The 27491-nt window shown below is 35.0% G+C and overlaps 2 protein-coding genes and 1 long non-coding RNA gene across 7 annotated transcripts; 1 reads left to right on the forward strand and 2 right to left on the reverse strand.

Annotated features, from left to right (window-relative positions):
* Nucleotides 1-13316: 13316 nt before the first annotated feature.
* LOC107936582 (probable protein phosphatase 2C 35) lies at nt 13317-16998 on the forward strand. 2 transcript variants are annotated; one of them, XM_016869342.2, is made up of 4 exons: nt 13317-14913; nt 15348-15479; nt 15963-16082; nt 16600-16998. In XM_016869342.2, the coding sequence occupies exons 1-4, from the start codon at nt 13999-14001 to the stop codon at nt 16609-16611; spliced, it is 1179 nt and encodes a 392-aa protein (XP_016724831.2). In that variant the 5' UTR covers nt 13317-13998; the 3' UTR covers nt 16612-16998. The 2 variants fall into 2 exon arrangements, with proteins under 2 accessions (XP_016724831.2, XP_016724832.2); XM_016869343.2 differs by having other exon boundaries at nt 15966-16082.
* A 629-nt stretch (nt 16999-17627) lies between these two features.
* On the reverse strand, nt 17628-21128 carry LOC107936604 (uncharacterized). Of its 4 annotated transcripts, none has more exons than XR_005911026.1 (6): nt 20968-21128; nt 20601-20682; nt 19328-20484; nt 18810-19147; nt 18457-18732; nt 17628-18350 (listed from the first exon to the last, which is right to left on the reverse strand). It is a non-coding gene; the product is annotated as an uncharacterized lncRNA (long non-coding RNA). The 4 variants fall into 4 exon arrangements; XR_001694431.1 differs by having other exon boundaries at nt 20589-20682; nt 20968-21106; XR_001694428.2 differs by having other exon boundaries at nt 18810-20484; nt 20589-20682; nt 20968-21121.
* A 3373-nt stretch (nt 21129-24501) lies between these two features.
* On the reverse strand, nt 24502-25227 carry LOC107936594 (B3 domain-containing protein At1g05920). The gene has a single exon (XM_016869354.2). It carries the CDS (start codon nt 25225-25227, stop codon nt 24502-24504), a length of 726 nt encoding a protein of 241 aa, XP_016724843.1.
* Nucleotides 25228-27491: the final 2264 nt, after the last annotated feature.

Consider the following 27491-nt stretch of genomic DNA (forward strand, 5'->3'; position numbering starts at 1 on the left):
TTTTAATCCGCTCCACTGTAACTTCAGGGAGATAGGATTATATCTTCGATCTGCTCCGCTGTAACCTCAGGGAGATAAGATCTGCAATTCTTCGGTCTGTTCCACTGTAATCTCAGGGAGATAAGACCTGTATAATAAACCTAATTATGCCTAATGATTAGGATGACATGATCAAAATGAAACAAATGCTCCTAACTAGACATATGTGAATGGTGTTTGCATGAATGCAGAATTTCATTTTTCCGAGAATAATCTCGCTTAGGTTATCACTACTCGAAGTTTATCAAGGTTTTGTGACTGATGTGCTACAACGCCTTCTCGCTTGACTGATTTTCTGAAGAAACATTTAGCCAGACTGTCCCTATTGTAAACCTCAAAGTTATATCCACTGGGACGCCAAAATTTGTACCATCATTCTCTCACAGCAATCTAAGGGTGGAAATGTGTGGCTTTTCCTCTATCCTCCTTTATCACAATTCGGGGATATAGGATCTGAACCGTTCTGGTTTCCTACACCATTCTCAAGGTGTCGTACCAAAGTCTTATGAGCAAGTGAAGGCTCTCTTTTCCGAGGTAACCTTTTCCTATTGCCTGATGATCATTGCTTGCTTGTTCATTTAAGCTTTGTAATTAACAGCTTGTCATTTTGTTCAATCAATGTTTAGACGACAAAATCTGAAAGGATAGTCTTTAATTTAGACTCTTTCTTCTTAGATTTCCAACCTTTAAAATTGGCGTGTTCTAAACATTAGTCATGTTTCAGGTCCCTATATTATTTAGAAATTTTCCAGAGTAATGTGCAAAACCTCTTTCCTGAAAGTTTTATTAGTTCGTTAATCATTATTCCTATGCAATATGTTTGCAAAAAAGACCATAACAATGGATAAGAATAAAGCTAGTTCTGATCATAACTCGAATAAAACATCGAAGATGGCGAAAGAAAGGTAACAAAGAAGTAGATTGAGAATGTGCGTTTTCACAAAAGGAAAGGAAGAAATAAAGAAAATAAAAGAAATGTATTTTCAAGAATACACATAAGAACTAGGTGCCCCAGTTATCGCCGCTTGAGTTTCTCTGTACAAACTTTCCGAAGACCCTTCTAAGTTTGACATGTGTTCAGGAGATCTGCAATACTCTGTCAATGTTCCAAGATGTTGCATATCCTTTCCTATTGGTAAAGCAAGATCATCATATGCCCCTGATCAAAATTTGATCTGCTCAAATCCTGATGCTCCAATCCTGCCCAATACTTGAGTCGCCCTTTTCGGGTTTTCGACTCAAGCCCTCTTTGGTCTCAAAGTGCCCTTTACGGGTTTTCACCTTAGCCTCTCCAAAGTCTCTTTTTTTTTAAAAAAAAAGAACGTTGACATGTATTTCATTAAAATAATGATATTTAGGCCCCATGCCTATTTCACAAAAAATTTCATATTGTTTCTAGGCCAACAGACAACAGGAATGTTTTGAGCATTACTCTGAATAAGCCCTAAAGACTACAGGGATTTCTTCAGCAGTCCAATTGTTTAGCTCGCTTCCAGGCTCATAAGGGCAGATCTCCAACAAAGCCCTCCTTTCCGTTGCTTCTATGGCGTTGGTATAAACATTTTCCAACATTCCTCCCATGCCGCTACCGGACACTCCACATTCAGAATGGATTAATCCTCCCGACACAAAAGATGCAGATATGTGGGGAAAGGTTAAAGGCTCACACTTAACTTCATGTCCATTCAAACGCGCCCTTCTTCTCTCTTGTCTCTTCTCTATTTCTTTCTTCTTCTGCTTCATGTCTGGCTTGTACCCTAAACCAAATCTATCAAACTTTTCCTTCGGCATTGGTGCCTCAATCCTTCCCTGAAGATATTTTCCCAATCCTTTCCCGGGTAAGGCTCCTCTTCCTACCATCAATCGCAATCCCATCTCAGTGGTCCTGGATATTTTCGGTACTGGAATTCTATTTCCCTCCGCAATAAACATCGCGTTCACAAATTCTAACGACCGAAAAGAACATTCTAGTGCCTCATCGTTGATGTCCACATAAGGTGCATCGCTAGTCATCATTGCGATAATATCCTCCTCTGCATCTATTGTTACCAACCGATCCTCCGATACCAACTTCACCTTCTGATGTAATGATGAAGGTACTGCCCCTGCTGAGTGTATCCACGGTCTCCCCAATAGACAGTTGTAGGAGGGTTTAATATCCATTACCAAGAAATCCACCTCATAAGTGACTGGGCCAATCCTTAATGGTACCTCAATTCTCCCCATAACCTCCTTTTTTGTTCCATCAAATGCTCTTACTATGCTCTGGCATGCTTTCATGTGCGAACTGTCTATTGGTAATCGGCTAAGAGTGGACAAAGGCAATACATTTAGTGCAGATCCATTATCAACCAAGGCCCCCGGGAGTGTGTACCCTTTGCATCGGACAGTAACATGTAGGGCTTTAGTAGAACCTCTTCCTCCGGATGGTATTTCATCATCACTGAAGAAGATAAAATTGTCAGCACCAATATTGTTGATCAGCCGATCCAGCTTGTTTACCGAAATATCGTCAGCCACATATGTTTCGTTTAGCACCTTTAATAGTGCATTCCGATGTACTTCCGAGTTTAAGAGTAAAGCTAATACAGAAATGCGGGCTGGCTGTTTGTGTAGTTGCTCCACAACACTGTATTCACTGTGTTTCAAAAACTTCAAAAACTCCTTTGCCTCCTCTTCTTTTATTGGTTCATTTACCAATGGTTCAACTTCTACTGCCTTCCCTTTCCTCTGTTCTTTCTTCCAATCCTCTTCCCTGGACGACTCTGCTTGAGCGTCATATCTTTTTCCATTGCGCGTGTAAGAACCTGTTTCCTGATTTCTTTCTGCTTCTTTTCCCAAAACGGTCACATTACACCCGTAATTCTACGGCACCATTTTGTTATCCCTATAAGAGAAATTTGATGGTTTCTGGATTACAATTTTCGGTGTTACCTGGGCCCTAACCTCATTACCCTTAGGGCGTGAGATAATGACCACAGGATGATTTGGAGCCTTTGTTCCCAACTCTGTCGCGCATATGCTCCTCATTTCTTTCGCATCTTCGTAAAACCTCATATCTTTGTTATCAATCATGCTTTGAACCAAAGCCTTAAATCCTTCACATTCTTGGATTTCGTGCCCTGTTTTATGGTGAAATTCACAATAATTTCCCATCTCATGCCCTTCCTCAGAATCTGAAATAACCAAACCTCTTTTCGCCATTTCTTTCCAGACCCGTTTCAATGGAGTTTTTACTTCAGCAATGTCAGTCTTGACTTCTTCTCCCGTACCTTCGCTAACCATATTCACCCCCTTATCTGCGTGATTAGGTAACGGATTCTTTGTGTTAGGTGAGTCGTCAAGTTTGACAACACCTAAATTGATAAGTCCTTCTACTACCTTCTTGAAGGCAGTACAATTTTCTATCGAGTGCCCAGAAATTCCCGCATGATAATCACATTGCGCGTTCGTATCATACCATTTTGGATACGGGGGTTGTAGAGGACTCAAGTAACGAGGAGCAACAACATGTGCATCGAATAAAGTCTGATACAACTCCTTGTATGACATCGGGATTGGCGTGAATTGGGGCTTTTCAGTAGTTTGCCTAGCTCTTGACTCTTGTCTTGATGATCCCTGTTGATTAGCAACCACTTTCTTTGATTGATTCAAAGTAATTGACCTACCATAAGCATTCACATTATTCACTTCATTTTCTCTTTTCCTTGGGGGTGCCCTCCTATTATTTTCTCCTCCATCTATTTTTCCACTTTTAATGGCATGCTCAATCATTTCACCATTCATGATTATATCCGAGAAATTTTTTGAAGCGCTTCCCAACATGTGAGTGATGAACGGGGCTTTCAAAGTATTAATAAAAAGCGTCGTCATCTCTTTTTCCAAAAGCGGTGGTTGCACCTGAACCGCCACCTCTCGCCACCTCTGCGCATATTGTCTGAAGCTTTCGTTCGATTTTTTCTCTAAATTTTGCAGAGTTATCCTGTCAGGCATCATTTCTGAGACATGATTGTATTGTCTCAGGAAAGCCTGTGCTAAATCCCTCCAAGTAGCAATTTTAGCTCGGCTCAGCTGATTGTACCACTTTGACGCCGCTCCCGTAAGACTTTCCTGAAAGCAATGTATTAATAATTGATCATTATTAATATGCCCCGTCATTCTTCTACAAAACATAGTAATATGGGATCCTGGGCAACTAGTCCCGTTGTATTTCTCAAATTCCGGCATCTTAAATTTGTAAGGGAGCACCAAGTCCGGAACCAAGCTCAGATCCTTTGTATCTATTCCATAGCTTTCGATGCTTTCTATTGCCCTAAACTTTTCTTCTATCCATTTCCATTTCTCCTCAAATTGTTTTGGAAATTCCTCCTTCGCCTTGTCCTTTTCAACCATCTCGTCAAGATCTGGGACAGCAATATTATTCGGGCTATCACCAGGATTAAAGCCCGCTCCGGGTTGAAAATTCATTGGGATTGAAGCATCGCCTTGGAACTGCTGGGGCCTAACCGACACAGAGGGTCTCCGCGGATGCAGCTCAGTCTGTACTTGCGCATGAGGAGGCGTGAAACCTGGAGGATAAAGTGGTTCACCATTGTTTTCTTCTTCACTAACAATCACAGGACCTTTACCCTTATCTACTCCCTTCAATAATTGCGTCATCTTAGCCACCAGATCATTTTGGGACTCCTCCATCTTTTGCACCATGTCACGCTGAATCTTTTCTATTTGCTCTTTCATTTGCGCCTGCAACTGGTCCTGCATTTCTCTTTGAAGTCGCTCTAGCTTCTCCAACCTTTGGTCCATAATTTTTGTCTTAGCTCGGGTACCGTAACTTTGTTGGTTTTCCAGGTTAACTTAAATGATTTTATTCGATTAGGTTTTTAATGGTCATTAATGCATATGATGTGATGCAATGCATGAAAAGAATGCAAAGAAAAAGAGGCACTGATTCTCATTCAACTTCATTAGAAAACTTTACTAGATAAAGAGTTTCTTTACATAAAATAGACTACATATATGGCTTTGCCCTTACACTCAAAGCCTTAACCTTTCTAAGAAGCCAAGCTAACTCTCGGCCCCTGTCGGACTCTAACTCATACTTCAAACTTAATAGATCAGCCTGAACCGCTAGAGTTTGCAGATGATCAGCTACCTCGCGCACTTGAGTCACCGCCTCTCCCATAATATAATCTCTTTCTCCAATCTGCTCTTGAGACCGACGGAATTGTCTTTGCCACTGCTCATTACTTTCTTCCAGAAGCTCTATCCGGATTTCACTATTGTGCAATGCATTCTCTAGCCCTCCTATTTGTCTTTTCAATTCTTCAATTTTGTCTAAGCTCGCCCTTAATTCAACCGTAGCATTATGATTACAGTACTGGTGAAGCGATCTTTCTAGTTCAGTTATCTGGACCTTCAACTCCGTCTTCTCGTCTTGGCAATCTAGTAGACTCTTTCCCAAGGCGACTTCTCGAGCTCGAGTATCCTGGAATTTCTTTTCCCATTGATTAGCTTTCGTCTTTTCCTCCTGAATTTCTTGTCGCCATTGTTCTGGCATTTTACCCAAGCCAGCAGTTCTTACCGACCTACGCAACTTCTTGTAATCTGTCTTCAGGCTGTCCAAATCTTCTTCTGCTTTGTTCTTTCCTTTTCTCAATTTATCGGCCTCTAACCTTTGAATGTCCACATCCAGTCCTAACTGCATTTTTTCTTCCTCTAGTTGTTCTATCTTCTTCCCCAATTCTAAACTCCTTTTTTCGAATTCTTGTTTGATGATTTCTATCTCAGAAGGCAAAACTTGTAAGTGTTCCTCTAAAGATCGAGCAGTTTCGGAATTTGACGCCGGGATGTTGTCGTTGATCCTTTGATCACGCCACTGACCATACTCGGGGGTAATTGTCGGACCCACGGCTAAGATCTTCATTCGACGAGTCTGGTTCCAGGCACTAGATATTTCTCGAACCTTCTTCTTGTAATTGTCCTCCCTATAGGAAAAATCACTATAAGCCAACCCCTGCGTTGCTGGTATGAATTGTCGTGATCTATACTGTCTTGATACGAGTAGAGGAGCATATCCGATAGCTTCCCATATTCCGAGCAGCGGAACCCAGTCAAAATCTCCACATCGGTACAATATCTCATCAGGAATTAACCAAGGAGCCCTCCATTCAATATCTTCATCCTGGAGATTCTGGAGTATCTCTATCCATTTTTCTTCTGAAATATCATCCCGTCTTGGCGTGGCCACCAATTCTCCTAGAGGGGAGTAGCTATCGGAGAATACCCGATAAGAGACCTTTTCGACCTTCCAGAAGTGGCTATGGAACCATGCCAATAAGAGCTGCGCGCATCCAATAAACCTTCCCTCCCCTGCTTTTCGACACGCATTCAGGGATCTAAAAGTTTCAGCGAGTATTGCCGGAACCGGTGTCACCCCTTTACTAAGCCGATCAAACATATCAGATACAGCCTCGTCTATGTGTCCTAAAGCTTTGGGGAAAACCACTAGTCCATAGATACCTAAAGCGAAGACATCGACCCTTTTCTTTAAGTCAGGATGTACAAGCACCAAATCTCGCAAACTTTTCCAAGGAACACATTTACTGTCGCCTTTCTGTTGTATCCGGGCAGCGACCCACTGCTCGCTCATCCCAGTGATGTTCATTAATTTCTTTAACAACGGAGGGACACAAGCAGCTCTGGAATAACTCTTGTCAACTTGAATCTTTGGGCATCGAAGCAAGGTCGTATACTCCTCCACAGTAGGCGTCAAATCTACTTTCCCAAAAGTGAAACAACTGTAGGCAGGATTCCAGAACTGGGCAAGGGCTCGGAATAAATACTTGTCCACTTTGACACTAAGTAGATAAGGTAGGTCACCGTAGTTACAATAGAACAGCTGCTTGGCCTCGACATCCCATTGATCCCAGACTTCTTTCATTTCTCGAAGGTCATTCTGGATTACACTGATACGGGTAAAATCCCACAATTCTGACACGTACCCTTTGGTAAGACTATCGCCTTTCTCCCGTTGTGTCGTTTCAGCCCATATTCGCACAGCCGCATTATCCTCTACTTTATCAACAAACCCCTTTTCCATGATAAGCTTTCTACTGAGAAACTGAATGTAAATCGACACCTCTTTTAGAATGAAGATGCCATGCAATCACAAACAAAGTAAATTAGCATTAAACACAGAATAAGATTTAAAATAAGCGACAAATAAATACAACATTCATTTAGGTAAGCACTAAAAATTTGGAGTAGCTCTACCTAGGTCGGTTCCTATGGCTCATTACATGTGGTTTGGTTCTAAAGTAGGGTACCTGAACCAGCAAATTCCTCGATCCTCACCCATTATAGGCTCATACGGACCAAGTTCGATTCAGGGGGATACATTTCCCTACGGCCATGCGGAGATGAAAATCTCACGAAGACATAGGTACGGATGTATCCCGAAAGCGATTCACTATCCCATGCGGAGGTGAAAACCTCACGAAGGCGTAGTTTCTCACTCCCACTTAAAAGGGTGTGACCAACGGTCATGCAATGCAATATGCAGAAAGATACAAAAACTTAAACTAACACAGCAATTATAAACCACAACGATGAAAATTGTAATAAAAGCAATGAAATGCAATGAAAGGATCGTATATTTAAACCAAGTTTTTGATTTTCGATAAAAAGACAAAAAATAATCAACTCGTGGCTCGACTCACTTATTGTCCCCAGTGGAGTCGCCAAGCTGTTGACACCATTTTTTTGATGGAAAACGGGGTCGACTTGGGTTTTGAAAAAAGAAACGGGAGTCGTCACCAATCTTTTTTATGCGGTGTGATTGGATCACTTTAAAATTGGTCGTTTTTAATAAACGGTTTGATTTTATTAAAACAACAAGTTTGGTCCACGAAATTCAGAAAAACGAGTTCGGGAGTCGGTTACGCACGAGGAAGGATTAGCACCCTCGATACGCCCAAAATTGGTACCTAGTTGACTACTTAATGTCTTAATGTCGAAACTTGAGAACTTTGAAGAATTTTTAAAAATACGATCCTTGTATTAAAACGTTGAAAATTTTCAGGAAAAGGGGCATATTTCACGCTATTCGAGAAAAATAATCATATTCAGTAAGTTAGAATACAATATCTCGAATTCCCGATACGCGAATGAAAAAGTTTATTTAAGACATTTTAGCCATCTCGAATTTAAAAATGAGATCACAACCAGTAAGTTAGGATGCGACCCTCTTTTAATTTCGAGATCATTTAAAGCTTGAGTTTAAAAGGATTCGTGCATTTAGATTTATTGTGAAAATTGAAACCCAGTAAGTTAGGGTACAATCCTCACGAATCTAAACACAAAATGCCATCTTTTTAAAAAAACAAATTTTGTCATACTGAGCAAAACAACATATATAGTCGTTATAAAAAAGGGATGGAAACTAATTTCATTATCGATATGCGTGGTAATACCATGATAGATACGAAAATGTATATAAAAATAATACAGGCCATAACAACTAAATAAAATAAATAAAAAAACAATTCAATAACATGTGAAACAATATAAAATAAAATAAAATAAAATAAATAAAGCACTTATGTAAAATAATAAAGAGCATGTAAATAAATGAATAAATTACCATCAAATGAAACAATGATTAATGAATAACATTATAATATTTATAGATATAGGTATGTATGTATGCGAGAATTATAAAATATGAAAGTATACATACGTGTATGCATTATAAAATATATAAAAATATGAATTTATATGCATATGTAGAATATATGGAGATTTACATATATATAAAAAGGGACACATAAGTATGTGTATATATTCATAAAAATATATATGTGTATAGATATACATAAAAATTATGAAAATAGAAGTAATACAAATATATGTATGTAAAAATATGTACTATTTACGAAGATTAGAAATATGTACGATTATTATGAACATATATGCATGCACAAAGTATAAAAATAAGTGTATATGTATATATAGTACAAAAAGTATGCATGTAAATATATAGAAAAATATATTTATATATAAAAGAAATATACGTGTATATATAAGAGCAACTATAATAACGATAATAATAATAATACAAAAATAATAATATAATATAGAAATATAATAATGAATAGATGAGTAAAAAAATAAGATACAAAAATAAAACAGATGGACTAAATAGCAATAAAAAACAAAAGTATTGGGCAAAATCGAAATGAAAAAAAAAGTAAAGAGGATTAAATTGTGACGCGCCGAAAGAGGGGGATCAAAATAGTAAATAACCCAAAGCCCCCAAAACGCAGCGCAGCAGTGGACCAACTCACAACAAAAATAAAATTGCAGGGCTAAATTAAAAATAAGAGAAAACAACGAAAAAGGATCAAATTATAATACGTTGCAAAATCAGGGGGACTGTGCGCGCAATTAATCCAAAAACTAAAAAACGCGGATCCTCCGGGTCGGGTCGGGCCAACACGCGGGTACCCTTACCCAAAACGACGCCGTTTTGAAATTAATATAAATACTAAAAAACCTAAAAACAAAGTTTAGAAACCATTTTTCTTAAAAAAACAGAAAGAAGCTCTCTCTCCCTCATTCTCTCCGGCCCAGGGACCGGTCTAGGGCTCCGGCGAACCTCCGCCGAGGCGCCACCGCATGTGGCGGCCGGAGGTTCAAAATGGAACCTCTCCGATTCCTTTTTGAAGCCAAAGGCCTCTTAAACACGGATCCAAGGTCGAATCTTGTGAAAGGTGAGCCCAACCCCGCCAAACGAGGAGTATCCGTCCGTCTCCTCCTCCTCCGGCGCGGCACAGGTAAGGTTTCTTCTTCTTTTTCTTTTTAGTTTCCCTTTATTTTTATTTATATATGTAAAACAAAAAAAGAAGAAGATGAAAATCGAAATAAAAAACGAAAGAAAAGAAAGAAAAATAAAAGGATTCACCTTAAAAATTTTTTGTTGCTATACTTCTCTGCTAATATGCGTTACAAAGGTCGAAAAAGAAAAAAGATTCAGAAAAAAAACCCCCTCATGTGTTACAGTTCATATTCGGCTTATATAGCCGATTCTCCCTTTCTATTTTTCATTTGCATTTTTTTTATTATTTTGTCTTGGCTGTTGCGTGTTTCTTTTCTTTTGCAGGTGGAGCAGGTGGCTGAACGGTGCAGGCGCCGATGGGACGTGCGGTGGTGGCGGCAGGTCAAGTGGCCGACCCTAGGTGCGGCGCACATAGGGTTAGGTTTATTGTTTTGTTTCTGATTTTGGCTAATTGGGTTAGTGTGTTGGTAGTTGGGCTTGTATTTGTTGGGCTTTGGGTGTTGTAATTGGGTAGTTGGGTAGCTGAGGTTAATGGTAATTGGGTCCTGGTTCTGAGCTTGTTGATTTGGACTTTATGGACTGTAATTTGGACTTTTATTTTGTGTTTAATTGGGCCTCGGGCAAAATGGCCTGTAACATTATCAATGTTTAATAGGAATAGAAAAATATTTTAAATGAAAGTTTACTAGTGAAGTAGAGGAAAAACAATAAGAAAAAATATTGAACAACAAAAGTGAGATACAAATCAATTTGAAAAAAGATCAAAAGAGTCAAGTCGAGTTTAATATTGAAAACTTTTCGATCCATCTAGGATTAAGAACTAAGATTATAGATTATCATGCAAATGATAGAGATAATATAAGAAGGGTAAATTTCTAACAACATTGACAAAGAGAAGATAATTCAATGATTTCAATACATGAGAAAGTGTCGTGGACAATTGTAAAAAAGGTATGCGTTATTCAAATTTATTCGATGTGCTTTTTCTTTTAGTTATTGTTTTAATAGTTTTGTAATAATTTTATCATATATATATATCGATTTATCAATAGTTAATATTTACATTAATTTATATAACTTTTTAAAAAATTTACCCCACAATCCAATTTTTTTAATTCCACCCCTTGTAAGAGATATAATGTATATATATATAAAGCAAAACTAAATTGAGAATTCGGTCAACAAAATGGAAAACAATAGCAAAGAAAGAAGATTTTCTAGGGCCAAATGGGTTTTTAGGGGCAAAAAAATTTAACACATTATCTTCCAATGAGAAGAAAAATGGAAGCACCTCGCTTAGAAAAATAAGGAAACAAAAGAGGAATTGAAAAAAGTTGTTTACCTTTTAGGGGAGTACTTGCGGCGAGAGAATTAATCACATCACCGTTGTTGGTGGTGCTTGGTTACAAAAAAAAATAGAGTAAATTACATTTAAAGTCACTAAACTATTAGTAAGTTTAGTTTTGGTTACTTAACTTCAAAAAGTTACAAAATATTTACTGAACTATTTAAAAGTTTTCATTTGACTCATTGAACTATGTAAAATTTTTTATTTAAGTTAATGGGTTGTTAAGGTTTTTTTCTAATAAAAAAGTCTTACTAGCGAGTTCTAAGCGACGATTCGATGATCGATATAGTGGATCAATATCCATCGACGAGTAAAATAACACACCTTAGATCCAAGTCAATTTAATGATCAATGTTAGAGATCAGAGAAAAAATTGTTTTGATTTTGGATTGTAGATTCATGAGTTCAAAACTATTTTATTGAAAAAAAAAACTAAATTGTAAAAGAGGAGGAGAGCTTTAGATTGATATAGACAGTGCGAATAGGAAAAGTTATACAACAATGATTTTCATAGCCTAATGACTTAAATGAAAGTTTTCGAATAGTGCAATGACCATTTTATAACTTTTGAAATTGAGTGATCAAAACGTAAAATTACTAATAATTTAATGACCTTAAGTGTAATTTACCCTAATAAATAACAAAAATCCAATATTCTAGTAAAAAAATTATACATCAAATATAAGGATTTTTTAAATTTATTTTCCTTTCTTTGCTTTTATATTTTCTTAGGTAAACTCTAAAAACAATCACCTAACGATTAGCATGTTGTTTTCTAAACACATTGATTTAAAATTTTCTATTTTAGTCAATAATATTATCCAGTTTTAATATTTTGTCACTCATAAGTTCAATTGCTAACGATAACTTTTTTACTAGCATAATAATAAATTTAGCCCTTCAATATTTACAGATTCTAACAATTTAGTCTTAAATTTAAAAAATTTCAATAAATTTAACACTCAACTTTAAACATTCTGACAATTTAGTATTTATTCTTAAACATTAGAAATATAAAAAAAAACCTTGTAAACAGTAAAAAAAAATTAAAAGTTCATTTTTTTGATAAAAATACATAAAAATTATAAAAGCATTTATAAATAAAAGAATATATATTTTTCTCATTTTCTAACATGAAATTTATTTATTAAAATAATTTATAAATAAAATGATAATCTTGTAAATAAAACAATTTATAGGGATATTTTTTTCTTTTTTTCAACATTAGTGACCATCATGTTTAGATTGAGTCAAAAACTACAGAATGAGGTCGAAAAGAATGAAAATCAATGTTTTTAGATTGTTGCCCAGAATGGGTTTATTATGATTAGGGATTTATAGATGAGGATTTATAGGTGAGGATTAGGCCTTTGAGACTCAATAGATGGAAAGTCATGCCAGCAATTCCACGATCAATTTCTAGTTTGATGGTGCGATGGTGGAGGATGTGAAAATTAACAAGTTTAGAGCAAGAGTTATTGGTGCTGGTGATTGTAGGCAAAAGCAGTGTCCAATGTTTGGCAAATTTGATGAGGACCAAGAGGTAAGGTTAGATGTATAGTAAAACTTATTATTTATAATATAAACTAAAAACAAGGGAATAACTTGATCCTAGTTTAAGTCTTATTTGTGGGTTTTTTAATATTTTATTTATAAAAATAATATTTTAATAAATAATCACATGTTAGAAAAAGAATAAACGATTATTAATTTATTTATAATTTTGTATGTATTTTTATCAAAAATAAACTTTTAAATATTTTTATTTTTCTAAGTTTTTTAATTTTTAATTTTAAATTTTTAAGAAGTACAATTAAATTGATAGAATATGTAAAGTTGAGGACGAAATTTATTGAACGATTTAAAATTAAGACTAAATTGATAAATATTATAAATATTGGAGGGCTAAATTTACTATTATACCAATAAATAAAAAGCCAACGTCACTGATTTAAGGAGTAGCCATCAAAATATTAAATTTCGAAAACCTCAGTGATTAAAATAAAAATTTTAAACCTGGATGACCAAAACAGAAAAACGCTAATAGTTAGGTGACCATTTTATAGTTTACCCTTTTTTCCCTTTGGCCGGGGAACGGGGCAAAGCCAAATTCATCCATGCACGTACGGCACGCACATCGATTTTCTGCATCTTCTCTCTGCTTCTAAAGTTGTAAGCTTTGAAGCACAAGAAATCCATATTCCCCCACACCCCCTTCACTTTTAGGGTTTACGTTTTTTAATTTTTGTTTGAGTCCCTTTAATTTCCTTCTTGTGCAGCTGGTCCCTTTCTTTCTTCCTTTTTTTCTCAAGAAAGAGATCCTTTTGCCTTGAATTGAAGAAGGAATCCCCTAAATCCTAAAAAGGATTTCTTCTTTTCCCTAGCCTCGATTTAGGGTTTCACTTTTTTGTTTTTGCTTGTTAAAGGGTTTATTCTTCCTGTTTGTCTTAAAACCCCAACTCCATTGTTTTGCAGTTTGCAGTGACCCCATAAAAATCACGTTTTCCCCCCCTCTTTTTAGAGTTTTTTTTTCCCCAAGTTCCCTTCGATTTGTTCTCTTTAAAGCATGTTTTCTAACCAAATTCCCATAAAAATCTAAAATGTCAGCTTCAAGAGAAACCCATCTGTCCATTTTCACCTAAAAATGCTTCTTCTTTCGACCCGTCTCAGTTCCAGTTTCTTTTTGGCCTTTTATCAAACGCTTGAGCTGCACTTTTAGTAAAAGAATTATTCTTTCTTTCTTTTGTGTGTGTGTGTCAGTGTGTGTTTTGAAATAATGGGTTGTGCTCATGGAAAGTGTTGTAACAGAGATTCATCAACATCAGATGAGGATGCAGGTCATCATCAGAGAGGAATAAGGCCTTATAAAAACAAAGACGGTCTTACACAAAGGTCATTGGAGTTAGTTCATGTTCCATCTCACAACTTCACCTTGCAGTACTCAAGCTTAACACAACATGGTTATTACCCAGACACAACTGATAGGGAAAACCAAGATAGTTTCTGCATCAAAACACAAATTCAAGGTAACCCGAATGTTCATTTCTTTGGAGTATTTGATGGACATGGTCAATATGGTGCTCAATGTTCAAATTTTGTTAAGGATAAACTTGTAGAAATATTATCCAGTGACCCCACGTTATTGGATGATCCTTTAAAAGCTTATAATTCAGCATTTTTAGCTACGAATTCCGAGTTACGTGATAGTGAGATTGATGATGCTCTAAGTGGTACCACAGCGATAACTGTACTGGTTGTTGGGGATACACTTTATGTTGCTAATGTGGGTGATTCAAGGGCTGTGATCGCTGTTAAGGATGGGGATCGAATTTTGGCTGAGGATTTATCCGTGGATCAGACACCATTTAGGAAAGATGAATACGATCGGGTGAAACTCTTTGGGGCCAGGGTTCTGAGTGTTGATCAAGTGGAAGGCCTTAAAGACCCAGATATTCAACATTGGGGTGATGAAGAAAGTCATGGTGGCGATCCTCCGAGGTTGTGGGTTCCGAACGGAATGTATCCTGGGACTGCATTTACAAGGAGTGTAGGAGATAGCACGGCAGAGAAGATTGGTGTGATTGCAGTTCCTGAGATTTCTATTGTTAGGCTTACACCCAGTCATCTTTTCTTTGTTGTTGCAAGTGATGGAGTTTTCGAGTTTCTCTCAAGCCAAACTGTTGTCAACATGGTACGATACATGTGAATCTTTGGAATCTATAAATTATCCTTACTTTTCCCATTTGCTTTATAATGCCATGGTATATCTATCTATACATCAACCATTTGCTTATACTTGCTTTTGATTTGCAGGCCACGGCTAAAGTGTCTTATACATTAGATTTTAATGCATGTTTATTGCAAAACAATGTTTGTAAACCTGTTTTACGCTATTGAGTTTTATAAGTAAACCCGAAAAGGGAAGTTCAAAAGAATTTTCTGTCTTTTTCTTTTTGAACTATTAGTTGACCGCTCCAATTACTGATATTATCAGTAAATTAACTCATTGTCGTTTATAAGTGGCTTCTCTCAGATGTAACAATCCATGGTTCCAGCTGGTTTCGAAAGATATTTGAGACATAACTTGAGCATTTCATTGACAAATTTATAATTTTCTTATTTCAGGCGACGGCATACAAAGATCCCAGCGATGCTTGTACTGCAATTGCTGGAGACTCCTATAAACGTTGGTTGGAGCTTGAAAATCGAACCGATGATATTACAATCATAATTGTACAGATCAAAGGCCTATCAAATGTATGAACTATTTAAATCTTTCTCTGGTTATTCATGTTCTCAATGTTTAAAGTTACATTTTTTGTCGTATGGCTTTGTCTCCCGGTCCTGTATCTTTCTTAGAAGTGAGTGAAGATCTTTTAAATTTGTGCTGTAGAAATTACCACCTTGTACGTAATTCAAAGTGATTTGTCCAATTAGCCCTGTTGAAGTACTATGATGAGTCATATCTTGATTTAGAAGGGAGCAGAATTTTGGACTTAATTGCTTATTGTGCCTTGCAGTTGATATAACTTGTACATTTGTACATACTGCCTAATAGAAAAATTTAGGAAAGTTCTAATCTGAAAAAACTCTTTTAGTGGTCATGGATTATAAAAAGTGTGATTAATTTATAATTATTCTGTATAATCTCTTGATGTATATCTGTTAATTTAAGGGGGGGTTTTTTGCTCTTTTTTTCATTAATTGCATTGTGATTAACTAATGTTCTCTGGGAGCCAGCAGTCGGGTGTTGGCACCACTGATAGTGAAGTACATTCCAGACCCTGCCAAACTGGCGGTTCCATGAATCAAAGCGCTGCCATTGTTCCACCACTGATGCATCAGAGGCCTTTGGAATCGGTTGGTCACTTGAGCTGTAGTTTTCTGAGTTTATATATATATATTTGAGCCATCTGTTCTTCATTCACTGTGCCACCAGATTAGTTGATTTGCCTTACACATGGATTCTCTGTTCTGCCACTTGTGTCATTTTCTTTATAGTTGTTCCAGCATACATACAGCCATTGGGTGAGGAGTTGTCTTACTATCTCTGTTTCTTGATGATTTTTTTTTTCAAATGAAACCTATTAGAGAATATGTCTTTGAAAGGTAGGAGATAAAACATGGGTTGAAGCTTTTCCTTTTTCCTTTTTTTCCTGCTTTGTCGTAAAAGGAATCTTCGACTCTGAGTCATTACTAGCAAACACAAAATGCATCAGTTGATATTTAATACCGATTTCTTCATCATTTTAATATGCACCCATGCTAAATAATCACGAGTCTTGCTATCAGTCTAGAGAAGAATAAAGATACATCATATTTCTTCAAATATAGATGTTCGAATCTAAACCGACAGTTCTGTTTTGGCTGGTATCAGGATGTGGGTTAGCCGAAAGGAGCAAGCAGAAGTCGTTTTTGGCATACAAGATTCTCACGGCGAATGATTTCAGCGCGCCAAGGACATCTTGCTAATGGAACACAATGAAATTTGTCAAGGTGAAGTACTTTAGCTCTGATATTGCACCTGTTAATCCAAACATGCAGAGAAATCCAGCTTGAAGTTGATTATTGCAACTCGATGAAACGGGGGGTCGGGGGATTAGGAAAACATGTACTTTCTATGTGAATTGTTTCCAGCATTGCTGGGGTGATAAGTGAGTGAGGCAGGGATGATGATACCATTGATATGGCTAACTTCCCACGATGTTGTCTGAAAATTTCATGACTGTATTGATACAAAAACTACATAATGATAAAGCCTACAGGTTTTATAATCTATTAGATTGTGTTACATCCGAAAATAATTATATTTATTAATAACTTATATAAGAACAAAATGAAGGTTTGATTAACGTAATAAAATTGAAGCTTCAAGTTAATGTTTTAGGTTGAAAATAATACATTTATTTTAGATTGTCATTTTTATTAATATAAAATCACAACTAATAAAAAAACTGGTTTTATTTTTTTATTTTTCCACAATTTTATTTGTAATTATAAGATTTGTATATTAAAAGCTTAAAACAAACAAAAATTCATATTTTTTTAAAAGTTAAATTCTGCTATATATATATAGTCATTATATGTTTATTTAATCATTAATTGATAAATTATAGACCTTGCACTTTTCAAATTTTAAAATATTAGTCCTAGTCCAAATAATAATAGTTAATTTTGTTTAATTAAATTCAATTACTAGTTTTCTACCATGCATACAATTGTAGACTTAGTTCAATTTCTTCAATTAGATCATTAATTACTTAATAAATCTAATAATTATTATTTAGTGAGAATTAAAATTTTAAAATTTAAAAAATACAAGAATTAAAAATGACCATTAAATCCACAACTTTTGCTAAGTATAAGGACTAATAGCATAATTTTAATTTACAACAAACAAAAAAATTGAGCTTCCCCAAACCAACAATCGAGGTTTATGTCATAATATAAGAGTTCTAAAGAATTTAAGCTCTATACATTTTTATCTCTTAAAATTTAAATTACCCTAATAACTCTAATTTTACTTAAATGTTATACTAGGTCACCAAGGCTAAAGATTATAACCGAGTGAATACAAGAAGGCCACTATTTATAATTGAGCTCCCCTCCCAAACCAACAATATAGATTCAACTACACTGACGGTCGAGATTTGTGCCTACTTACAAACTAAGAGTTCTAAAAAATTTAAACTTTATACATCTTTATCTCTTAAAATTTACATTATTTACATTAATTACCTTGGTAACTCTAGTTTTACTTGAATATTTCACTGGACCACCAATGCATATAAGCTTCTATTGAACTTTCTGTGCACAATGATTACAGGCTTTGATCTGTGGCCTGTTAGACAAGCACCAGGTTCCATCAGCACCAGACAGGCTAGGAAACTGTTTCTTCGATATTGTTGAAAGGGCAAGCTGGCTCATCCGCATCGGTTGATCTCATTGTTTGTCGTCTGGAGAACATAAAGATAATTTTACAGCATAGGCATTTAGCATCTGGGTTTCTTTGATCCTAGATACCTGACACTACAATCCGAAACATCCAGCCTCGACCATGAACTTTCTTGTTTTTCAGCTCTCCCTCGTGGCACGATCAAAGTCAAACTCACCAAATGTGCTCCATTGCTACACAATAAAAGAAAAAAAGGATTAGAAAAACTTAGAACTACTTATGCATTCTAAAAATTATACTACTAAAAATGAAACAAATAGTGCTCTTTTTCGGCCGAACCTGCATTCCTAGTGGTAATTAACTTAGTACAGCTCCAGCTAGCAACAACCTTTGTTCACGAAATCATCTTCTGCTTTAAGTCACAAGCCGCGCAAAAGAACCAGCGACCAAAGCACACTTTGATGATCCATCTTGTTCACTTGGGATCATTTGGCCCAACAAGACTAACCCATTACTTGGAGAGACTGAAGGCCCATCTACTTAATCTGGTGAATATGGAAACACTCAAGTTTGCTTCCGAACCCGTGACATTTGCAACTTGTCGAACTCCACAACCTGACAGGAGAGATGCCAATAAGAATAATATAACACTAGGTAACAGCCAAAATCAAATCAACAATATTATTACAGACCTCAGGAGTAACTTGAGTTTTGCTTGGGCAACTTCTTTATGTTGACTATCCACTACTATGTCCCGATTATCAATTTCAATATGTAGGTTTATCTGCTAAATCATCAACCATTCCTTGTGGCACCAAACTTTCTAAAGCATAATCATATTTATTACTTTGTCTGAAGTAGAAAAACATAGGAAAGAACTTAAACACGAAGATTGAAAAACAAAATGTAATTTCCATCTTATGGCAAGAAACATTGCCTTGAGCCCGAACCACCTCGCAACACGGGTAATAGGGAAGTCTTGTTGCTCTGGAGACTAGCAAGAGACTGTATTGATAACTGATCAGACCACCTTAATTTATCACCCCCAATTATCATAGAGAAGAGAAAAGAGCTAGGTATTATACACCACATAAGAGTAAATGCCATAATCTAAACAAGAGCAAAATGTAGTCAAATTCTAATACAGCAAAAAAACCGTCCTGTAGGGATGATCAAAACTGGAATATAGTATAGATTGTGAAAAAGTTACCTGTTTTGCAGGCCCAGGAATGGCTAAGAGTTTACATCGTTAGACAAAGTTTAACACCCCATTGCCGATTAAAGTTGAAGGGAAATAACCTAGCTACGTTACGAGCAAATACCACCTCTAGTGTTTATCTCCAGAGTCATAAGAAGTTAACAGGGTTAAGCAAGAGTGGAACGCTTGAAAAAACAGTGAGAAAGATGTCTAGAAAGAAAAATACGAAATCAAGAAAGGAAGTTGATATATTCAACTACCACAAATGAAAGAAGCTCAATGTTTGATCAGAAAAGGAATCGCTTGGATTTTGCAAAAATGATTATTAAGTTTCAATATCCATTGGATATGGCTGAACCAAAAATTTTCAAAAATTTTGTGAAAAATTTGCAACCCATGTTTGAGTTTCAACCGAAAGATCCTTTGTTAATAGACATACATCACATCTATAAGAAAGAGAAGGAGACACTTCAACTATATTTCACTCGAAAATCAAGCTCTTAACAATTCCACTTAAAGTTTGTGTCATAGAAATGCTCTGAAATTTTGAAGACTAACAATTTTCATCTTTTGTTTCCAAAAGAATAAAATGTGCTCTCAATGATCAAACAACAAAACGCAATCTTTCCATGATAGTTCTTCCTAACTATCATATTCAAGTTACAAGCAAATCGAACAAAATATATCTAATACATATCTTTCTTAAAGGAAAGAAAATGTATGTCAAATACCAAGATAGCTTTTGATTGAAACTCAAACATGTGGTGCTAATTCTTACAAAAAAAACAATTGAAAGACTCTTGTTCAACCGTATCTATGAATATCGATGCTTAATAATCATTTAAGTAAAATCCAGGTAACTCATTTACTAACTAAACATTGAGCCTCATTCATTAGCATGAGCCGAAAATATCAGCTTCATCATTTCTTAATTTTGGTTTTTTTTTTTCTAAGCATCTTTTCAAATGGTTTTTCAAGTGTGGTTCCACTTTTGCTTGGCCCTATTAACAACTTATGACAATATTTGATGCAAACACTTGCTTTCCATTTACTTCAAGCTTATCAAGATGCTCCCAAACATTAGGCCACAACCTTCTCTATTTGGTTTGTGGGAGCGCATAAGTCTCCCTATTTGTTTTCAGAGTCTCAAGGTTGCCATTGTAAATAATCTGAGAAATTGAGAACAAATCATATATAATACAATAGTTAAAACTACAAATAAATTTATAAACAAATAATAAAAAAAAAGCTACAGATTTGCTTAGGTTCTTACCCTTGGACTCACCATAATGAGATGTGCCACGGCAGGACCGGAGTTCTCAAAAGCTGACTGCGGCGACATCACTGTATCAACAGCTTCAATTCCCCTGTAATAGAAACAAAATCCATAAGTTTTTAACCATTACAACAAGATAAAACTTGCAACTAATCCAGTAACATGCTTCTAGATTTCACCCAATAGTATAGTTGGAATATAACAAAATTAATTCGTAGTCTAGTTAGCAATTAAAACCCTAACAAAGAAAACATAAATATTCACCCTCTTTTGCATTTGGGTTCCTCCTTTTAAACATAAAGATCTGAACTTTGAAGACCGAAAGAATCAAAAGATGACATGAAAGCCATAAGATCCAAAGTTTTAAGCAAAATACCTGAAGGGTATTGCAGAGGGCAGAATGAAACTGAAATGGGTTTACAGATCTTGGAGGCAGTTGTAGGACCTAAAGCATCCCAGATCTCGACATCGTTTCTCACTCCTTTTTTGTGTGTGTGTGTGCGCCTGTTCTTTTATAGCGCATATTAAATGGAGTTTATGATTGGAAGAGATCCATTTTTCTACGATTAAATAAAATAATTACTTTTTAATAAAGTTATTTTTTTAAATTTTTATAATTCGATAAATGAAATCTGGTTAATTTAATCAAATTCCTGTAATATAAATATTTCTCATGTAATTTAACTATTTATGATTTTAGTTTTATTGGATATGAGTAATATTTAAATGAAATATAAATTGTATTTTTTTTAAAAATTAATGTTTTCAGTATTTTGATCTAAATTTTAATTTTTTTTAAATTTTAAATAATCTTTTGCGCTTTTTTTATATTTTTTAGATATTTTAGAATTTTTAACAATTTGTTTAGAAGATTTTAAAATTTTGTACTAAATTTTAGAAATAAAATTGTAATTTATTTTTAAATTTTTAGATTTTTTTCCATTTTCGAGATATTTAATTATTTTATAATTCTTTAAATTTTTTTCAATATTTTTTTTAGAATTTTAATTTTATTTTTTAGTGTTTGCTAGCATATTAATAAAACAAAATACTTACAGAGGTGCTGGTGGTTAGGGGTGAGTATTTGATTAAATCGAGTCGAATCGAGTAAAAAAATTTCGAGTTATTCGAGTTGACGAATCTTATTTTAGCAACCGAACTCAATTTGAATATTTTTTGAATCAGATCGAATCGAGTAAAAAAATTCGAGTCAAGTCGAGTCGAGTTAATGAATCCTATTGTTTATACTCAATGTTGCTTTTATATGAATATATTATTTAACTAGTAAACGAAGTATAAAATTATTTAACTACATAAACAATATAATGGTTTGTCTTTTAACTTAATGAGTAAACAGCTACCAAAACAACATAGTTTTGACTTTTAACTTAATGGTTTTGACTTTTAACTTTAAAAAAAGTAAACATTTATCAAAATGGCGTAGTTTTGCCTTTTTCTTTTTCGAATTTTCTGATCACTCGAATTGTGTAATTCATATTTGAGTTAAATCGAAAAGCTTAATTTTTTATTCGAGTTGATGCAAATAACTTGATTTACTCAAACAACTCGAACTATTTAATTCAAAATTAAAAAAATTATCGAGTTTTTCGAATCGAATCGGATTTTGCTCTCCCTTAGATGGCAGGTTCCGACCCCCTAAAATGAAATTTTTTTATTTTAGAACTTTAAATTTTTTAAAATTTTAAATTAATAAAAATAAATTTCACTTAACTCTTTAAAAATGATAAAAATTTAATTCAATCTTTTAAAATTATAATTTAATTTTGACCCTTCTACCATCACTCTTAGCAAATTTTCATGTCAGCACTCACATGAGAAAAAGTTACCACAGTACTTGTCACATTCTTAAGTTACATCATCAAAATTGTAACCCCATTAAAGAAAAAACAAAGCACATTTGCATTGTTTACATAATATACATAATTTTTTTGTTGTAGGATTGAAATACATTCTTGTTACTAGTATGGACCCATGCATGCTTAAACATTTATGTTTTCATTTATTAAAACTAAATCTGTAGATCACATAAAATTAAAATTCTTATTTATATTTAAGATTTATCCCTAAAAATTTAATAAGAATATATGGTCTCATTCACTTATCATGTGTATATTTTTTAACTGATAGTTGATTCAATTGGTACCGATGTTATTAAAGATTTTTTAAGGTTGTCGGTTGAAGTGAAGTTAAGTGTATAATATCTTTCTCGTGTGAATATAATTAGTTAGAGATTTGTGATATAAAAGTAATTTTAAAAAAGAGATACCGGTACAATTAACTCTTGTATTTTAATATTCGTTTTAATGTGATATTTTTATTTTCACTTTAATATTTGAACTTTTATTCCGTCTATTTAACCAATTAAGTGTTGCCATGAGACACAATTTGTCCATTTCATCTACAATTTCATCATCTCATCATTTCATGATAAATCCTAAAGTTTAGAGATCCCAACCCCTAAACCTTCCCTCAATAGAACTCATTTTATTTAAACTTATCAAACAATAGTAACAATCTAATTCCATAACAAAATCTCACTAAAAATTGGATTTTTTAATGAAAAAATTGTCTACTTTCAACTTGTTAGACGAAAATCTTATAAGTAAGTATATTTACTGCGACAAGTAATATAAAAAAGATCATTTTCATAAAAAATTATTACTAATTATAATACTAATCATCAATCACTACTTTGTAATCCATCCAAATAAATCAATAATAGGAATTTTCTTTTAAAGCTAAATTTAGTAAATAAAATTAACAAAGCAAAATTACAAGAATGAACAATTAATAACAAAACCATAAGATGCATTAACAAGTTATTCTATCTCCAACCAATTTATCTTAATAGATCAAAAAAAGAGTGAAAAAATTAAAAAGAAACTAAGAAGAAGAAAAAATGAAGAAACTTGATGTACTCGAAAATAAGTCTGAACTGACACTACTAATATATAATTAACCCAAAATATAAATAAAATGAAATTTATAGAGAAACCTTTAGCTCAACCAAACATTTTTAAGTGGCCACTGTAAAATCAAGATTCAACGACGACAAACTCGAACCTTTTCCTTCTTCCTTTTTTGTTTATTTTTACGCCAATTACGGCCCAGATATGAGGGTAAATTAAATCACTTCCCTCAGACCTCCACAGAGAGTTTCTTTTCCTTTTCGTCAAAGGAAAAACATGACAGTAGTGCACGGTGGTTATCGCGGTGGATATATTGTCGGGAAACTGGTGTTTCCAATCAATTACGAAGAGGAGTTTCTCTCAAAGACTCTCGATGCTTTGCATGGAAATGATTTGAAGTTGGCGTACGAGTGTTTAGCTGATCCTTTTGTGGACTTAAAAATTACATAGATATAGATACAGATATCACTCATGAGAAATACAATTTCTTTTGTGGACGCAAAAGCGGATGTAAGTACATTAGAGCTTGTCGCTACACAACACGAACTCAATGTTTGAGGCATTGGAGATATGAATATCGAATCTTTTGCCACTGATGTCTCTGCCCTTTCCAATCACACTTATCATGACTGCAACAATACTTAGCTACTGGACTTTGTTGAGCAAAGTAATATCAATGAGCATTCTCTAAAACTTATGGATGGTTGTCCATTATTCTCAAGATTATAAAACTTTGGGGAATCTTTAATTACCTTTCAAAGGGATTTAACACTGTATAGAAGAAGCAGTATATAGCATACAGTTTGAGTGAAATTTCAACTATATTGAGAAAAAAAAAAGCTAGTAAAATGCAATTTCAATAACTATTAACCACCAAACATGCTTGGCAATAATGAAAGACTATTAATCAATGAAGACAAAAACGATTACTAAAAATTCAAAACCCTAATGTTGTATAAAGTGACAAATATGATCGGAAGCTAGAGCTTTACGAGTGCGAAGCACAGCAGGGAGTTCACCCGGAAAGACCAGAGCTGCACCATGTGGCCTTTCTCGAGTTGGTTGTTCTTCACAACAGAGTTCCACGTGTTAGTGAGGACATAGAGCGAACTTGACCTCATAACCCACTTGTTCAAGGTAATGCTTGTTCCCCTCATGGATGGGTCTAACAACCACACCTGCATGGAGTTTTTGTCATCTAACTCTTTAGCCTCTGCCTCGTTGAGAAAGTCATGAGTTTTGACTTGCGAGAAGGGTATGGAGAAACGACTGGCAGTAGGGTTTATGTCGGAGAAAAAGATGGTCTTTTGTATGACCAGAACCAAACCCCTACCACCCATCTCTTCAACTATAAGTTGTCTGAATAGGGGAGGTAAGTCTGGTGGTGGGATTGGGCAAACGGATTTCTCTTGCTTCTTGATTCTATTCGGCTTCAGTTTTGGTGCTACCTGATCGCCATCGTCTTCCTCTTCTACTGCTTTGAGATTGCGTTTCCTTTTCAGTCCAACGCTGTTGTTGAACTTGGACCTCAGCTTGAAACCCGTATGGTCTTGTTTGCAAAGGGTTGGAGGTGGTGGGGGTGCATTCTGGCTTTTCTGCAATTTCTGTTGGTCAACATGGAGTACGTGCAACAAGTAATCAAAAGGACCCCAATTGGGATCAATCTTTGTATCCTTAAAATCAACAAGGGTGAGAAGCTCCATCATCTTATCGTTTTCACCGACAACAAATTATTTTCTGTATTTGCTTGAAGCTGAGAATGCTACTTTCTTGAGATAAATGTAATATCTATCTACCTATCTAGTGTATATAAATAGGAAAAGGGTGCTTCAGGTGAAAATAATAGTTCTTGAAATACGACCGTTAAACTATAGTTTTCCGGCGGGGCATTTGAATGGAGTTGTTGTTTACCGGCAGAAAGGCGGCAAAAAATGGGCAAAGGTGTAAAAGACCTAATTCCCCACGTTTGTGTTTGCAATTATTCTGTTCTGTTTCTTGATATCTGAACGTTTCATGCTGGTCAAAGGGGCTTTCCCGGTGATCAATGGGCTTTCCCGGTGGGCTGCGGTTTCTTTATTTTGCATGTGGGGGTTTAGTTATTACAATTTTTCTTTCAGATATACACCCAAACAAAAAGCCCTAAAGATTTGGATCAAATTGATCTCAAATGGCAATCTTCTACACAAGTAAATGATAGAAATTCCAGCGGTGGTAAACGGCAACACTTGGGTTATTTCTTGAAAACCAGAGGCTGATACTTGGTACTTAATAAATTTGTAAGTAGATCATGTGGGTTTTTCATTTTAAGCCGGGTTTGTTTAGAAATGTTGATCTTTTCGTTGACGTTTTTCTTTTTCTTTTTGGGTTTTTTGAGTGACATAGCTTTGGGTTTTTTAATGAACATTTTTAATTAAGTGTTTATCCGTGACAATATTTTTCAGTGTTTATCCTTGACGAGTTTTCGAATTTGATGATGAAAATATAAGCTTTTAACAGAATGCGATCATGTAAATAGCTGAAACATGTCCATCTTTGATCTTTTGTTGCATGAATGATTATAGGTATGGAATGGCTTTTGAGTTTTGAAATAGTAGAATTTCATCATTCTTGATATGTATAAGTTTGAATGATGTTTTTCAAATCATTATATATATATCCATGAAAGTTGTGTAAGCTTTGTTATTGGAAAGAGCAGAGTTTTCAAAACAAAAATTAAATCGAGCTGATTCTCAATCTCCTTTGTGTAAGATGCCTCTATATATTTTTACTCCATAAGACACCCTTGTATACGTAATGTATATCCAGACTCTAAAGAATAGAAAACTGTTTCTGAAAGTGATAAAAATGTCAATCCCAGCCTATATTATCAGGACTCTTCGTTCTTTGTTTCGTTCTTGTTTCTGAAGCTATTTGTGTCTACACTTAGATTTATGATCCTCTATACAAATCATAGAAAAATTAAGCATACAAGTATTCATCATACCCGTACCCAATATGCACTCCAGGTCAAATATACAATTGAATTCATTCTCTTGTTTCGTTTCCACTGTATCGTGTGACTTCATTATGCTGCTTTCGGTATAGGTTTTACACTAATTTATGGAAATATATGTGGGGGTGGGTGGGATTGTGTATGTTTTACTATTAGATATTTATTCATATATGCAAAGGCTTGGACTGCAGGCTTGCTTGTCTGTTTTGTGGTGTTCATGTATGTGTTTATGTGTTATAAAACTGTAGGGTGATATTCCTTTTCAGCTCTTAAACTGAAGCAAGAAGTTCATTGCTGTAAGCTTTTCATCGACAGACTGACCGGTATGCTCCTTTCCTTTATGTGATACAGTAGAATTCATCCACTTTCTATCTTAGCAGTCTTAACCATGCTGCAGAATCCAGCTGTGGGTTCATTTGATTCAATTAACTTACCAAAATCATGGTCTTGAAATTCCCTACCATTTCGTCATGTAAACCACCTCCAATCTCTATTGTATCTGGATTTTGTAATCGAGCTGTATCAAGTTTCATCGGTGAGATTTCATGTTATGGTAAGCTCCTTTCCCTACCTCCTTTTATTTGATCACCACAGTCATTCCAACATTGAGATGTATATCAATTGCAAGTGGCAGAGGTTACTCACATATTTGCAGATAAAATTTTTATAGGATAACAGAGAGTTGTTGTAGAAGCCATATGGTTCCTTACAGGAATGGTATCTGTCTTAGCTGTTTCATTTTATCCGCCAGGATTCATCAACAATGCTACCACAATGGTGCTGCCTTAGCGCCACTGGAAATGAATTTTAAGCTAAGATGGTCTTGAGATTTGCATATATAATTTTGTGATTTGCTTTCACCCTGCATGTTTGTGTAATTCATGTATCCGACAGGTGATGGTGGTGTCTAAGCAAACTGAATGCTTGTTGTGATGATGTATTAACAAAATGGCGAATTTTAACATAGCTGAAATCCAA

This window comes from Gossypium hirsutum, chromosome A02 (genome assembly GCF_007990345.1).
Source record: "Gossypium hirsutum isolate 1008001.06 chromosome A02, Gossypium_hirsutum_v2.1, whole genome shotgun sequence".
In the NCBI taxonomy this organism is placed as follows: domain Eukaryota; kingdom Viridiplantae; phylum Streptophyta; class Magnoliopsida; order Malvales; family Malvaceae; genus Gossypium; species Gossypium hirsutum.